General features: G+C 39.9%; 1 protein-coding gene across 3 annotated transcripts in view; it reads left to right on the forward strand.

Annotated features, from left to right (window-relative positions):
* The window catches only part of LOC147629460 (uncharacterized), a 48,214-nt gene extending 32,690 nt beyond the window's left edge, over positions 1-15,524 (forward strand). Inside the window, exons 3-4 of one of the 3 annotated variants that reach the window (XR_015267955.1) lie at positions 11,894-12,468; positions 15,247-15,524. Coding sequence is in view for 1 of the 3 variants with exons in the window: in XM_086812726.1 (XP_086668852.1) it covers positions 15,247-15,311 (65 nt within the window). In the remaining 2 variants the exon portion in view is untranslated. Of the gene's footprint in view, positions 1-11,813; positions 12,469-15,246 lie in introns of all 3 variants that reach the window. The other 2 variants (XR_015267954.1, XM_086812726.1) reach the window with 2 other exon arrangements.
* Positions 15,525-16,212: the final 688 nt, after the last annotated feature.

A 16,212-nucleotide genomic window follows, 5' to 3' on the forward strand; every position in this document is an offset into this window, starting at 1 on the left:
TGACCAATGTCACCCAATTTTGCCAAATTTTGCTCAAAAATTGAGCAATTCGGCACCTGACCTGCTCAATTGATGATTGTATCTGCTCAATTGCAAATTGGACATGCAAATTCCAAAAGATTGAAGCAAATACCTCAGGTAATTTTCTGATTTTTGTTGCAGGAAAGAGGGGTTGATGATGCTGCTGCTGTTCTGGTGAATTCAGGCGATTTCTGATTGCAGTGGGGTCGTGGTGATGCTGCTGTAGCTGCAGATGTACGGATGGCTGGGCAGCCCTCTGCGCTGCCTGGTTGGGCAGCGTGGCTGCTGTTGGGCAGCTGCTGAGCAGCCTACGCTGCTGACTGCCTACGCCCAGTTGCTGGGCAGCGCACGTCTCCACCTCGCATGCGCTTATCCGCCGACTCAAACTTGCCTTCGAAAGACAAGAACGCGGACGCAAGAACAGCCTTCGCCGCCTCCGCCTAGTAGCGCTACACGCCTTGTGGCCAGGCGTCTAACGCCCCGCTTATTCACGCGGACCACCACCACGTAGACGCGTACCAGATGGATGCTCGCCTGCCTCCCCTTCGCGCACGTGACGTTTGTTGACGCCGCCTCCGCGACCGGTAGCCAGCGCTACACGTCGCCACGAATGAATGCACTACGGGTACTCGCTCACGCCCAGCAGCCAGCCTACGCCCAACGCCTTGCTACGTGCGAATGGGTACGCCGCTGCACTCCTCCGGCCTCCGTTTGTTGACGCCTTGTGGCTAATGCTCCTTATCGCTACCAGCTGTGCAGCGCTTTGCTGCGCTGCCTGTCAGCTGACACCTGCAACACCCAAGCTAGCCAACAGCAAGTGCCACTGGTTTCACCTCTGTAGCCTTCGCTTCACACACCTCCAGTGCAGGGCAATGGGAGAGAGAAATAGGGTTAGAGTTCATGTGGGAGACATACACAGAGAAGCAAGGGAGAGAGAGAGAGAGAGTTGTGGGGATAAGTCAACTCAATAGCATTGAGTGTGTGACTCCCCTATCACACATGTATATTGCACTAGTACACATAGTGCACTTAGTACATTAAAAGTACTAAGTGTACTATGTACTATAACTTATGGGCTTGTACACACTATAAGGGTGGGCATAATGCCTTTACCCCAACACGTCGATCCTTTCAGGCCCGAGGATTGGGATTCATGTCTACCTTATGTGCCCGGGGGGGTCACTCTTCATAAACCCTATATAGCATGTGCGAGCAAGCATGTATTAAAAATACCCCTAATTCTTAATTTTTATATTCTTTAAGATAATTGTTTATGCCCCTACTGTAAGTATACATATTGTGATGTTTTATTTTTGGTCCCCCTATATAAATTTATGTGTATGATTTACATTAACCTACTATTTTTTAAATCCCCTCCTGTATGTATACGCCATGTAAGTCCACATAAAAAAAAATACCCCTCCATTAACTAAGGTACTATGTTACATGTGCACTAAGTGACCCCCCCGGGCTTATGTGCTTCATGCATACAGGGGCACAGTTCAAGCGTCTACTAGGGTGAGTCCATTTAGGGCACTTTATGGAAGGGAGCCAATTCTACCACCAGAAGTTCTGGCTATACATGTGGAAAAACGGTTCAAGGATGCAGCGGAGTGGTATCTTCATTTGCAGGAGTAGAAACCTCTAATGAGAAGCATGATTTCTCGGAATATGAGGGTCACACAACAACGCTACAAGCACAGCTATGATGACGGGCGGGAGCATACGCAATACGAGGTCGGTGATGAGGTTTTTCTCTACTACCCACATAGGATTAAAAATAACTCAGAGTCTCTTTTACATAAGTGGGTGGGTCCATATGTGGTGGAAAAATGCCTATGCAATACTACCTACTTGGTACGGCATAAGCACGGCGGCATGCATATGATGGCACATGTTTTGCGCATGAAGACAATTCATAAAGCACGGCCACAAATCAAGGTAACAAATCAGGGCTCGATGGAAACAAGTGTAGCATGTGCAACGGCTCTTAGAAGCAATCATAAAATCGGGCAAGATCAAGAAGTTTCAACTAATTCAGTTGAAATGCATAATTTAAAGAAGTCTCAGTGCGCAGAATCGAGAGCTCCTAGCAGCGACGAGAAAGAGGCTATGGTCTGCACTCACACAAGCCATGCTCTAGGTGCAACAAGTAGTGGCGATGATGGAACATTTTCAGGTCTGGGCAGCCAGCATCATGTCGGATCTGATGGGCACAAGGTGGGGGCCGCACTTGGGCGATGGCATGAAGCAGCTTGTAAGCTCCAATATCATGGCAGCTCCAAAGTGCAAGCGACCATCAACATCCACAGCAGTGCAGCAACTCAAGCAAATCTCATGAGCGGCACTTTTGATGCAGCGCAAGTGATGAAGGGAAGGAAGGAAGGACGATACTCATGGCCTGGGGGAAGTGAGCGGCAAGTTTTTTCGAAAGCATCACCAACATCTCTCAGTTCCTACTGACATTCATACACAGAGGCATTTTTTACCAAGCAGTACTCATTTAAATGATTTATAAAACATGCATCAAAATCAAAACACAAATAAAAATAAGAGTTCATTCACACATGGAAACATATTGCAAAACCATCATAAGTTTCAGCCACAAAGCAAGGAAGAAGTTCCTAAGCAAAAGGCTGCAAGACGGGTGACGGTACGGGATTGGCCCAAAGGGTGTGGGCCAAGCACAATACGAGTGCCACAGGAAGAAGTGGATTACACTCCCTTGGAGCGAGTGTGGTTCACCCCGGTGATTACCATTTTTGACAACCAACCCATGGAAGACAAAGAATCCAACAATGAGAAAAGCTTTCAAACGGCATGGGCTACGACGAAGAATGATTACCTTGAGAAGTACGACTCGGACGCCAACAACACCAACCACAAGCGGCGACTGAAGTGATTTGGCATGACATCAAAACAAGTTCTTGACGCCAAGCAATGTGGAACATGTCGCACCGCAGCTATGTTCCAGGGGGAAGTGTGGAATGCCACATGGCTTCACATGGCATTCCCAGTGAAAGCCATGGAAAAGGTGGGTGGTTTGAGGATTAGTTACTTAACCACCGATAGTTGTTGCTAACCAACTAAACTAACTAACCACCTAGGTAGTTAGCAACTAACTGCATTATAAAAAGAGGCCTAGCCCATTGGGGAAGGCACGTTGTAGCACATGAGGTCTGAGCTCTATCACATTTGTATCTCTTTCCATTATTAGTGAATTCATCCTCTTTTCTTACTCTTTGTCGTATTCTTTATCAAATTCTAAGTGTGTATTCTTTGGGGCACTTTACATATTTAAAAATAGTTTTATTAAATGCAAGAATTTAGTAATAAATGCAGATTTTCACCAAAATTAGTTGAAAAATCTAATTTCACTCTAGAAAAATATGATAAATCAAGGATAATTGGTCTCAAATTAATTGGATAAATTCCAAACACCAAAAAGCTGTATTTAGAAAATTCTACTAAAAAATAAATGTATTTTTGTAAGAATTAATACACACAAAGTGTATTTTTAACCCACATTGGGTAATATGCAACTAGACTAAGTTTTGTGTCTTACAAGAAGACATTTTTTAATTTAGTTTTAGTAATGTCTCCAAAAAGATCTCGAGCATCCTGCAACGCCGATGAGGCCGGAACAAGTCGGGAACATGAACGGATGGCTGCAGAGGACAAGGGCAAGAAAACGGTCGAAGGGTCAGTCGAAGAAATAGAAAGAGATCGGGCGGTCACGGAAATTGCACCCGAGGTTGTTATTCAACGATATCTTAGGTCTTAAAGTTTAACATTGCATATCGCAAGACTTAACGATTAACCTAAGACTCTGGAAAAGAAAAATTGACCAAAAAACCTAGACTTGGTCAAGAGGAAACTCGGCCTATGTCTTCAAAATTTTTAAGTTGAAAGATTGTTTTTCGAAATTGATTGCCAGTTAAGTTCGTTTGGCAAAAGTTATGGAAAATTCTTTTCTGGGAAGAATGGTTACTCATGTATAATTCATCCAGACGAACATCATTGATAGGCGGGTAGCACTAAATACACCGGGTGGTGAGCTGATGCCGATGGGTAGCCGATGTCTAGGTGGTTAGCCTGATGCCCATGCCAGTGAAGGACCGGGAAGACCATGGGCAGATGAGCTGCCTGTTTTCCCCAGGTACAAAGACAGGTGGTGTACATATGAACCCTACCAAGAAGAGATGCTCTGTAAAGGTCCCTTGGTATATCCTTTATAGCGGGTAGCATGAAGATGAAAGTCAGAAATTCTAGACAAACTGACAACTTGTTAGCTGGCTACATGGCAAGAGATTATGTGAGGACAAGGGTCTTCTGGATAAGAGATCCAGTCATGCAGGTCAGTGGGAGTCCTTAGTGTGAAATGGCCACTCAGGTAGGGTTAGGGACCATTTAAGAACATGGTTGGGTGGTGATTCGCATGACACAAACCTATAAGGATCTTGCAAAACAAAGGACGGTGAGGCAACAAATTGTAATAAAATAGCTGAATGATTTTAAAGTATTGCTTTTGTAAAGAATTGTATTCTCTTGTTTGAGAAAAGCTGTTGAAAGGCTGTTTTAACGAATAATGTTCAGAAAATTAATTAAAGAACCTGTTTTTATGTGTTAAACAGTGTAAAGTAGTAATTAGATAACTTATGGTATTGCAATATGGGAAGTGGGAGATGGACTACCCCGACGGTAGCTATCTATGGTCGGGTGGACGTGATCAGTCACATGGCTTCCATTAAACTCATTTAGGACTTCTTTAGAACTTCTCAAAATAGCTTAAGTCACTCATCTTAGGGGACCAACAGCATTTGGCCTTCGGGAGCGATGCTATACTTTGAACCAAGGGTGAACACACTCATCTTAGGGGATCAAGAGTATAACGGCCTTCGGGAGCGATGTTATACTATGAACCAAGGGTGAGCAGTACCTCCACATTCTCGTAGCTCGATAAGCGCGGTAGAGTGTATAGATGGGAATTAGTTGGCTAACTAGGTGACTATGCTTCCACATGCAGATTAGAATGAGGCTAGGTTCCTCTGGTACGTATCCCGTAGATTCGGTGCGAGTCTCGGGTGTCGTCCATTGGAATAACCTTGAAAAGCCTAGTGTCCTCTAATCGGCGAGGGGACATCACAGGTTGTATCAGAGCAAAATTGTTTTACTTATTTTCCTACGGGGAAAATTGATTGATGTAGTGGGTAACTGCTATGTTCTCTAAAAAAGAAAGTGATTGCTATGAAATAATGCGGTGGATAATTGCTATAAAACACTGGGTAACTACTATAAAACAGTGGGTAACTGTTATGAATTGACATGGTGGGTAGCTGCTATAAACTTTGATACTTGGAAGGCAGAAAGCTACCAAGTAATGATGAGAGTTGCTTATCTTGATGTGAATCATTAAGCAAACCTTATACTTTTGTTTCAAAAAGTAAAAATAAAAATACTGGATTGAATGCTTTCATAAGAAGAACCTAAAGGAAACTAAATTCGTGGGTTAGATACAAGATGATTTGAATCCTTAGTTATAATTGGGGTTATGTTCATAACAGCTTGCAAATCACCATCATTAGAATTCAAAGAATGTAGGATGAGTTTCTTAAATTCTATGACACTACCCAGACATGAGCTATTTACAGCAAGATGGTTTTACATCGGTAGGTAGTTGTGATGATTTTACCGCGGCAGGTAGCTGCGATAAATCTACTACGGTAGGTAACTGCCATGTTTTTCTTGGAGTAGAAAGCTACCAAGGAAGGTGAGATTTGGATTATGACATGTGGATTGTGAAATATGGATTTTTACCTTGTGAGGGATGATCATGTGATGACAATAATGTTAATAAAGGTGTGGAAAGTTTATCAAGGATAATAAATTACTCAGTTAAATTAAACTTCAAAGGAAGGAGTTGGCTTTCTTGAGACTTTTCCCATGGATAGTGGTTATTGATTGAAATTTCATGGTAGGCTAGGAATAAAATGATCAGACATTTTTATCTCTAAGCCGTGTAATCGGCAAAAGGCATAATTGAAAGAAATCACAAAGGATTTCCCAGTACTTCCACGGGTATATCATATTTAAAAGACCTAATTGAAAAAGGTCGTCTTTTGGACACTAAGAGTTTGCTTATGAGATGAAGTTGTTTTCCCTAGCACAAAAAAGTGTTGCCTTTTTACACTATGATTGCTAGTCTTAATTTTTGTTCATATATCTCCTTATACAACTAAAGGTCCCTCACGAAGACTTGAATTGTGATTCAAGAAGACCCAAAGACTTATGATGGGGGTCGTATACTCCAGTAGTAGTATCCTATGGCATGCCAGTCTTTGCCTCTTGAGGTTTGGAATATGGTCATGTAGATTTTGGAGCGACTTACGGACACATATCCTATGTGCATTGAGCGAGGATGGAACCTAGCTACATGTTGGTTGACAAGAACTCCTTATTTTCACATCTATGCTGACATGATAGGAAACTTGGCTCTCAATTTGCAGTGCATACACTGGGTCGAGGAGCTCGGTCTTGCACATATGTTTTGTTTCTTTGGAAATTTCCCTAGTTCCACCGTCTTAATCAAGGGCAAAGTCATACCCCAGAACCGATGGGTATATGATAAGGTGACGAACGTTGTTCCTGCAGACAGAATTATAATGATGGACAGAAGGATCCCACTTTCAGGATCAAGGGTTACTTTTAGTCTTCCCCAATTATCTTGTGTATATAGGACCTTGGAAACCTTCTCCCTAGCACCCTATTTTGTGTATACTCCGGCGGTTGGAGAGTTTCATGGCTATGAAGAAGAGGATTACACTCCCTTATCAGATGAAGAATATACCCCTGTAAATGTTGATGTATTCTTTTCTACAGCAGAAGGAGAATGTGACAATGAAGTAGAATATACTCCTTTAACTGACAAGGAGTATATTCCCAAGTAACTATAGGTTCAAGCTTTAATTGCTTAACCAGGCTTGTATATATCCTTGTACATAAATAAGATGGTGTTTTGTGATTACTTTTCTTTCAATAAAAGAAATTTGGCAAGTGATTAAATTAATTATCACTCATCTTTTCTTTTATGAACTGAACAAGGTCCAAGAATATGAGTTAACCTTGATTTTCAAACTCATGTTCCATGCCGCTCGTGCCTCAAGTTTTTCTTTTCGAGAGAACATCCTTCGCATCTTAGAGAAGGTGTTCATTCCATGGAGTTACAAGTTCTATTGCATGTCTCCTTTTTGGCTACAAGGAGCAAACTATCTCTTTATTGAAGCTTCACAAATGGCATTCCTCGAGTACGATCTTATTCGACTCGCATGGATGGAGAAACTTAAGATAGTCCAGCTTTATCTCTTCATTGGAATTCCAAACTCTAAAAATGAGATTATTACTGACAAGGGTTTTGTCTTGCAAAATCGTTGGATGTATGACCAAATAACCAAAGTCTTACCCACTGATTGGATTGCAGTTGTTGGCCAATCACATCTTCCAACCACGTTCGGATTACCTGCTCTGCCAAAGATATACCAAGTTTTACAAGTAGCAGACAAACCTCCTAAATTTCAAGCAGTGAAATGGGAGAAATTTCACAAAGATCTGCAAACTACTTTGACTGAAGTTCTCACCTTATACTAGGAAGTTTTTATTCCTTGTAAATATTAGAATGTATATATGAGCTCTAAATCCTTCTCACTTGTAATTATTCCACAGCATAATAAGGACATCTTGTTAGTTTATCTATAGTGCCTAATCTATCTTGTGAAATGGATATTCGCCCTGTTTTTAACCAAGATATGACAACACATACTATTGGATATTTCCAGTATAGTGTAAAGGTTACACAAATAATTGTTGGTCTTATAACAAGAAGCTACATGACAGATCCTTATTGGCTTGATCATTATGGGATGATCTATGCTATTTTGTTAAAGTGGCAGGTAGCCATTAGAGAGACGATAACTTCTCTTATTTAGTAATGTGATCGGTAGTCACCAGTTGACAATGGATGGTAGTAACCCTATTATGAGACCAAGAATGATAGATTTAGCTCATCCCTAGATCATTGTTATCCTCGATTATATCTTAGTTATTTCAGATGGGATCTTGAGAATTGACCAATAAATAAACCATTAACCTCTGAGCTTGTGTCAATATTTCATGTTCTTATAACCTCTGAGCCATGCTGTGAAACCACTAGAAGCCTCTGAGCCAGGTAGGCCATGCTTAATGATATATGTGGCCCATTGATTGTTATCATGGGAATACAGCCTCTGAGCCATGCTAAAAGAACCTCTGAGTTTATTCCACGGTCATGTCTTGGGAAATTATTCGATCTAATTCTAAACTCAAAAATACAAAGGTTGAGTTACTAAACTCCCAATAGGAGTATTTTAGAACGGTAGGGTAAAGTGGTTAAGACTTCAAACATCGATTGCTTGTAAATTATCCAAATTGCCTTTATATGGAAGCTCAGGCAAAGAGTTTCTCTAGAAGTAGAAACCGATATCTATTTCTTCGAGAGAAAGACAAAGATGTTGAGCACGATGCTGAAGTTGAGTGCTAGGCCTGAAGCAGCAAGACCAATGGAAAACTGAGATTCCCTATCTTTGTAGGAATGGGTAGCAAGAATGACTCATTGGTGATGTCCATAGTGATTGCTATCACGGTCATCCGAGGAGCTCTAACCCAGTTAGTGCGTGAAGGTTTATCTTCAAAAGAAGAGAGGCACTTAGACTAATCTACTTACCAATCCCTTCCTATCACTTCTCAACCAACATGCTCTACCCAACCAATGCAAACCCTAAGCGCTTGCTTATCAAGAAGGCAATGCAACATAAGCGCATACACACACTCAATCAATGCTTAATCACCATCGATCTAATCTAATCAAGCAAGGGAAGCAACCAATGAGCTCAATCTACTTAATGACTTCAAATCTAAGCATGCAAACATAATAGAAGCTATGGGCAAGCACATTCAACTAAAACTATTGCTAATCAAACCCAAAAATGCTAAGCCAACTCAACCATAACTTTAAGGAAGCAAGCAAGCAAGAAAGAGAGCACTAAGCATTCATAAGCAACAAACAAAGAGATTAAATTAAACTACTCAAGCCCATAAGCCAGCCATTAAACTCAAACAACCATAGAGAAGAGTAGAGAGTAGAGGGCATTCAACATTAACATTAACATGAAAACTTAAGCTTCAACCATTAACTTGAAAGAAAGAGATTAGAGAAAGAGAATGTACATCTTCATTGCATTAACAAGCTCATAGCATAAAAGCCATAGCTCAAATGTGTACAATGGTAGAGGAGGGAATGGGAGATATGGGAGTGCTAGAGTTCTCTTTGCCAAGCTCCTCAATAGCTCACTCAACCAAATGATAAGTGGAACCCTAAAATCTTCACTAAAGTGGCTTATATAGGCTTTTTACAAAGTTGTTTACACTTGACCGGCCGGCCACTTGAGGCTAAAACCCTAAAAGATCTTGCATTACACATTGGAACTCGATTGAGCCCCTAAATATGAATATGTGGATACAAATTGGAACTCTCATGAGCCCACTTTACAAGCCCATTATCATTTATGGCTTTTTACGGGACCCGTTGCATACATAATTAATTATCCCACATTTAGCTCGGGTATCCAATGGATGATGTTGAGTGCTCGAATTGAAGAGTTTTACATAAGCTTTGTAACGAACAAACCCACATGTTCATCCGACTCCGTTTATATCTAAAAATAGTAACTTTCTTATTTTGGCATGTTTACCATTCCTGTTTTGTTAGTTTAGCTGGCACTATTTTGGCACTGTTCCGGCCTTCTCGAAACAGTCTTGCTTTCCCATTGACTATAACGTAGGGGACTAGAGGGTCTTCCATTGGCGCCATTGCCTATGGTGGTCAGCCGAGTTCCAAGCATGTATGCTTACCTAAAATCATTAGCTTTATTCAGTTGCAAAATTGACGGATAGGATTAGAGATGTTTAGGCTAGATCGACTAGATTGAGAAAGAGAGGAAATAGAGTGAGTTGGAGTTGGTAGAGTGCCATTTTACCATACTTCATTGGCAGTGAGAGTACTCTCGTAACCTCTTTCTTTTCTTGTTTTAGTGTTAATGCATTTAGGATTAAAGAAGATAGATGCATGTGCATGGATGTATGTTGACATAGTGGTCTTATTTTGCTGGTGCACGTACACATGTGTTGGAGTAAGGTAAGAGTCTTTAGAGGCCACATTTATTTTTTATTATCCGCCTTAGCCGAGGCCTGCAGATGGCTTTAAACTACATTTGGTAGTAGGTACCGTGTCACATTTTACCCTTGAGCTTGCTCGGGTAGTATTTGCCATTTTAGCCAAAATTGCACTCTCACTCCACGGTGTCACCCAAGAGTGACACCGTGGAGTGATCGCACACACAATTAGTGCCGTTATGTTGCCATAATTCTCCAAGATTTTTGCACATAAATTGACATATTTGTTTTAAGTGATTTCGCCTTAGAAAATACCCAAGAGGAGTGATTTTATGTTTTGATTGCACACACAATTAGTGATGTTATGCTGCTAAAATTCACCAGGACTTTCACATACCCTAGAGGGCCCAAGAGGAGTGAGGGCAAAATCATTTTGAGTGATTTTGCCTTAAAAAATACATCGTTTCGAGTGATTTTGCCTTAGAAAATTCTTGTGAGGGCAAAATCATTTTCAAGCATTAAAGAGAAAAATCGTTTTGAAGAGCTAAGGGGACAAAATCATTTTCAACCATCAAAGGGAAAAATTGTTTGAGGAGCTAAGGAGGCAAAATCGTTTTGAAGAGCTAAGGGGGAAAATTTATTTTCAACCATCAAAGGGCAAAATCGTTTGAAGAGCTAAGGGGGCAAAATCGTTTTCAACCATCAAGGAGGTAGAATCGTTTGAAGAGCTAAGGAGGCATAATCGTTTTAAGAGTTAAGGGGGCAAAATCGTTTTCAACCATCAAAGGGCAGAGCTAAGGAGGCAAAATCGTTTTAAGAGTTAAGGGGGCAAAATCGTTTTCAACCATCAAAGGGCAAAAAATTTTCAAGAGTTAAGGGGGCAAAATTGTTTTCAAGCATCAAAGGGAAAAATCGTTTGAAGAGCTAAGGGGGCCAAATCGTTTTCAAGCATCAAAGGGCAAAATCGTTTGGGGAAAAATCATTTTGATAAGCTAAGAGGAAAAAAATTGGGTGTTTTTATTATTTTGGGAATCACTTGGAGAATTTTTTCTAGCAAAACTTGGAATTTGATCCCGGTGACGACTGTACGTACAAACACTGCCACCCGGCAAAACTGACAGACTCTTAGAGAGTATCCAAGAACATTAATTTAAAAAAAAGAGATTTTCAGGTTAGAAAAAAAAATAATTTTCATCAATTGTGAAAATTTTGGCTTCACTAAAAAGGGATAACTTCCTCATATGAGCTTTAATTGTAAAAGTTTTTTTATCGGTTTTAAGCTTGCAAGAAGACCAACTCTTTCAAGAGTAACTCATAGCCAATTCCAACCTTAAGGCATTCAAATTTTGGCCTGAGTGTTTGGGTGCATGAAAATCATTTTTGCGCAATCAAATTCTAGAGACACTATTTTGGGCATAACTTTCAAATATAGAGCCGGATCATAAAAAATTTAATATCATTTTTGAGCTTGCGAGAAGCTGTACAATTATTGTTAGAGGCACTTTGTCCAAATTCTGTCATTTACAGTAGTGTTATGAAATAGCAATTATTTATGCTAATACTTAATTTTTATGTGACTATGATTGTAGGCATCAATATCAACCGTTGGATTGTCAAGAAAATCGTGTGGATCACATTAAATGCTCACTTTTAGCTTTTACTTTTGTAGGCATCAACCTCAACTATTGGATCTATCACAAGATCTAGGGCTCACAATTGATGCACAAATTTTGTAGATTTCAATATGTACCGTTAGATTTTAATGAAGATCAAGGGCTCACATTTGATGCACAACCCTAAATCCTATTTATGTAAGTGAAGCCCTATTATTGTATCATCTTCTTGAAGGAATAAAAGCATGAAGGGCTAGGCTCACAAATGTGCATGGAGGCATGCATGTGGGGGGGAGTAGAGGTTTGCCCCAGTGATTGTGTCGTCTTCTCCCTCAACTCTACTCTCGTGTATACACACACACACACACACACACACACACACACACACACACTTTTTTTTAGTGGAATCACACACACACACACACACATACATATATATATATGCATGTGTAGTACTCAAATCTATGTGGTGCACATGCTTGTGGCTTTTGTTTGCTTGTTTATTTGTTGTTAAACAGGTTTGTGCTCCCGCTTCTCACATGATATCAGAGCAAGGCTACGCTCCAATTTGATTTCGTTCTTCACAAAACCAAAGGAAAGATGGTAAAGCTCATGTATGCAACACAAAGAGGTACTCCATTCCATACTCTACAATTTTTCTTATGAATTCCATGTATTCATGTGCATGGATTGATATCTCACGATTACATGTAAATCATGCTAATGAAGGAAAGCACATCTGTTTTGAAGAAGTAAGACAGTAGGGCTCCCTCAGGTTGTCTTGTGTGTGTGTGTGTGTGTGTGTTGAAAGTGTTTGTGGAGGTGGGCGGAGAATTCATTGATGGAAATTGGACGATTTCATGAACCAAGAAAAAAATCACATAGAGCTATTTTGGACCGACGTCATGAAGCACCGATTAAAGCTTTTGAAGCAAAAAACGTATAGCTATTTTGGGCTAATTTCACGAAGCAGCTTTTTAGTTTTATAAAGTTTGCTTATTCAAACAATGTCAATGAGTACTCTATCCAATGAGGGCATCTCTCTAATGTCTGATTTTCAGTGTTTTCTCTTGAGTGGGGAGAAGCAAACAGAGAAGAAGCACGATCCCTTTGTGCATGGTTGTGGGCCATCGACAGAAAGGAGCGTTGCTTTTGTATTTCGAGAGAGAGAGAGAGAAATGAGAAAGATCACATCAGAGAGTGTTGGAAAGCAAGGGCAGCCAAGCAACTAGGGTAGAAAGCAAGGCATGGATTGCAAAGTGGAGTACTCAGGTTGCAATGCAACCTAATTTTGGCACATGAAAAGCGCACAGCTAATTCTGGGTAGTAAAGCGCACGCTTGTGCATGCACAATTCCCATCTAGAAACACTTTATGCCATTTCTACAGCTGAGAGAGAACACATCAAATTTCTAGAGAGATCAGATTTAAAATAAAAAAATTGATTTATATGCTTTTTAACCTTAGCTTTAGAAGGGGTTATTCCCACAGAGAACAACTTTCGAGCTTCTAAAGTTGCTTATGTTCCCACCAACAGTAAATAGAAATTCAGGCCTCCACCACATTCGAACCTAACAATAAATAGAAACCAAGCCCTCAAAACTTACAGCCGTACTTTCCCTTCTTCACGAAATTATTGTCACGCATATCCATGGCAATTCTTGGCTAACGGATCATGATGGATAGTAGACAACTTAAATGCTACCTGCCCATCGTGTTCTAAGAAATTTATTGATTGAATCGCACAGGCTATTTTTGCGTATCAAGATATTGCACAAATATCACTCCATCCAATATGGTAGAAGTATGTCTCGCAACATGGTTCCTCTCCGTATTTGTGTCTGATGTGATATTCTTGTATGCTAACTCATTGGGTAGACCATCTATTTTGTCAGCCATGTCTGTACTTGGTTTGCTAGATGAGAATTCGTTGGTAAAGTAGTTTTATGCCCTCGATATCGATGTTCAAACTTTTATCGCCATTTGCGCCAGTTTCTAAGACACCTCAGTTTTTCCCAAACTTTTCTTGCCAAATGTGCCACACTCAGAATCCACAAACTCCCGTCATCCATTAAAATTGTGGCCACTTGTATTGCTAGGCGTGTGCCTACCCCTTAATAGGACCAAGTTTGCATACTTTTCAATATCAAGCACCGCATTGTAATTTGTGCTACATCACTTTGAACCAGGCTATTAACAATATTTTCCGTCAATGATATCAACTCACCCCCTACTACACCTTCTCGCACTACCCTCTCTCCACCTCCTTATGACCATATACCACCTACAGTTAACCAGAGTTTATCGCTCAAGCCCACATGAATTACAGTGAGGAGATGCTTATATCTATAAGAAACTACTCATTTCTTATACAATTTTAGAACCCCGTTGCTAATTTTAAAAAAAACAAAAAAAGAATAATTAGCTATTTTGTTAATTTATGATAATAATTTGAGATATTTTAAATATCAGTCTGTTCATTTTAAGTTATTTAAGTTTAATATTGGTTCTCTTTACCATTTTCTTTGCCATCATAGTTCAAGTTTATTCAATCACGTGTTTAAGTTTCCATTGGTCAATGTCTTTAACATGTATCTTTACTCTTATAATTCAATTCTTTTTACCATGTAACTATGCCTTCATAAATTTGAAGTTTTTAAAATATGGTAATCTGAATCATATGTATATGAGCTTTGCTTGATCACCAGAGTCCCATGCACACTTTGTAACTAACAATTGCACAATATCATTACCTGAGGTTCCGCCCTTTGACCAATCTACTTTGATTGGTGGTATGATTGCTTCATTACCTGAGGTTTCGCCCTTTGACCAATCTTGTATGATTGGTGACCTATGATTGCAATATTAACACTTGCATTACCTGAGGTTTTGTCCTTTGACCGATATAGTTGGTGGTATGCATTGCTTCATTACCTGAGGTTTCGCTCTTTGACCGATCTAATCGGTGGTATGATAGCTATTAATACCTGAGGTTTTGCCATCTAGCTGCTTTAGTCTATGGTATTTAATACCTGAGGTGTTGCCCTTTGACAGCTAATCAGTGGTCCTTTGATTGTGAGGTTTTGAACTCTGACTGATCTAATCAGTGCATCACATGTACATATGTACATGACTGAGGTTTTGTTCGTGGTCTTTACATTCCTTTTCTCAGAACTTGCAAATGATCTACACATGTCCTATCTTTCCAAGTTTTTTGGTACTTTTGATTTAATTTAAAGTCATCATAATCTAAATACTTTCCTGAAGATTTTTTAAGAAAAAAATTCTCTAATATATTCTATTTTTAGAATTACGCAATTGAGGACAATTGCTTCTCCAACAAGGGAGTACTCTTATGAAATAGTAATTATTTATGCTAATACTCAATTTTTATGTGACTATGATTGCAGGCATCAATATCAACCGTTGGATTGTCAAGAAGATCATGTGGATCACATTAAATGCTCACTTTTAGCTTTTACTTTTGTAGGCATCAACCTCAACCATTGAATCTACATAAGATCTAGGGCTCACAATTTGCACAAATTTTGTAGACTTCAATATGTACCGTTAGATTTTAATGAAGATCAAGGGCTCACATCTGATGCACAACCCTAAATCCTATTTATGTAAGTGAAGCCCTATTATTGTATCATATTCTTGAAGGAATAAAAGCATGAAGGACTAGGCTCACATGTGTGCATGGAGGCATGCATGTGGGGGGGATATATATATATATGTATATATATATATATGTACATGTGTAGTACTCAAATCTATGGGGTACACATGCTTGTGGTTTTTGTTTGCTTGTTTATTTGTTGTTCAACAGGTTTGTGCTCCCGCTTTTCGCAACATACACCTCTAAATTTTGGCATGTGGAGAGGGTGGTCTAGAAACAGGGTAATTTGTAAAATTTTGCCGCACTCGCACATCACACATCACACATAGGACCTAGGGGAAATCTTTTAACCATCACAAAAGCCTTCATTGCACAAGGAAAGAGTGGGGAAAGAAAAATTAGGTTGTGACCAAAATTTGTGACACGCACAATCATCCATCACTTGGGGAATAATAATTGGCATTAAGAGAGAGTTAACTGCTCCATATAATCCTCCACAGAATGGTGTAGCTGAAAGAATGAATCGCACGATTCAAGAGAAAGTTCGTTGCATGTTGTCAAATGCCAGCTTGCCTAATGGGTTTTGGGCAGAAGCAGTGCATACAGAGTTCATCTTATCAATCGTTCACCTCATAAGGCTTTAGATGAGAAGGTTCCAGAAGAGATATGGTCTGGGAAACCTCCATCGTATGGGCATCTTCGTGTTTTTGGCTGTGAAGCATATAGTCATGTGCCTAAAGATATGCGAAACAAG

Source organism: Cibotium barometz, chromosome 18 (genome assembly GCF_041138505.1).
Source record: "Cibotium barometz isolate CiBa-2024 chromosome 18, ASM4113850v1, whole genome shotgun sequence".
Classification (NCBI taxonomy): Eukaryota; Viridiplantae; Streptophyta; class Polypodiopsida; order Cyatheales; family Cibotiaceae; genus Cibotium; species Cibotium barometz.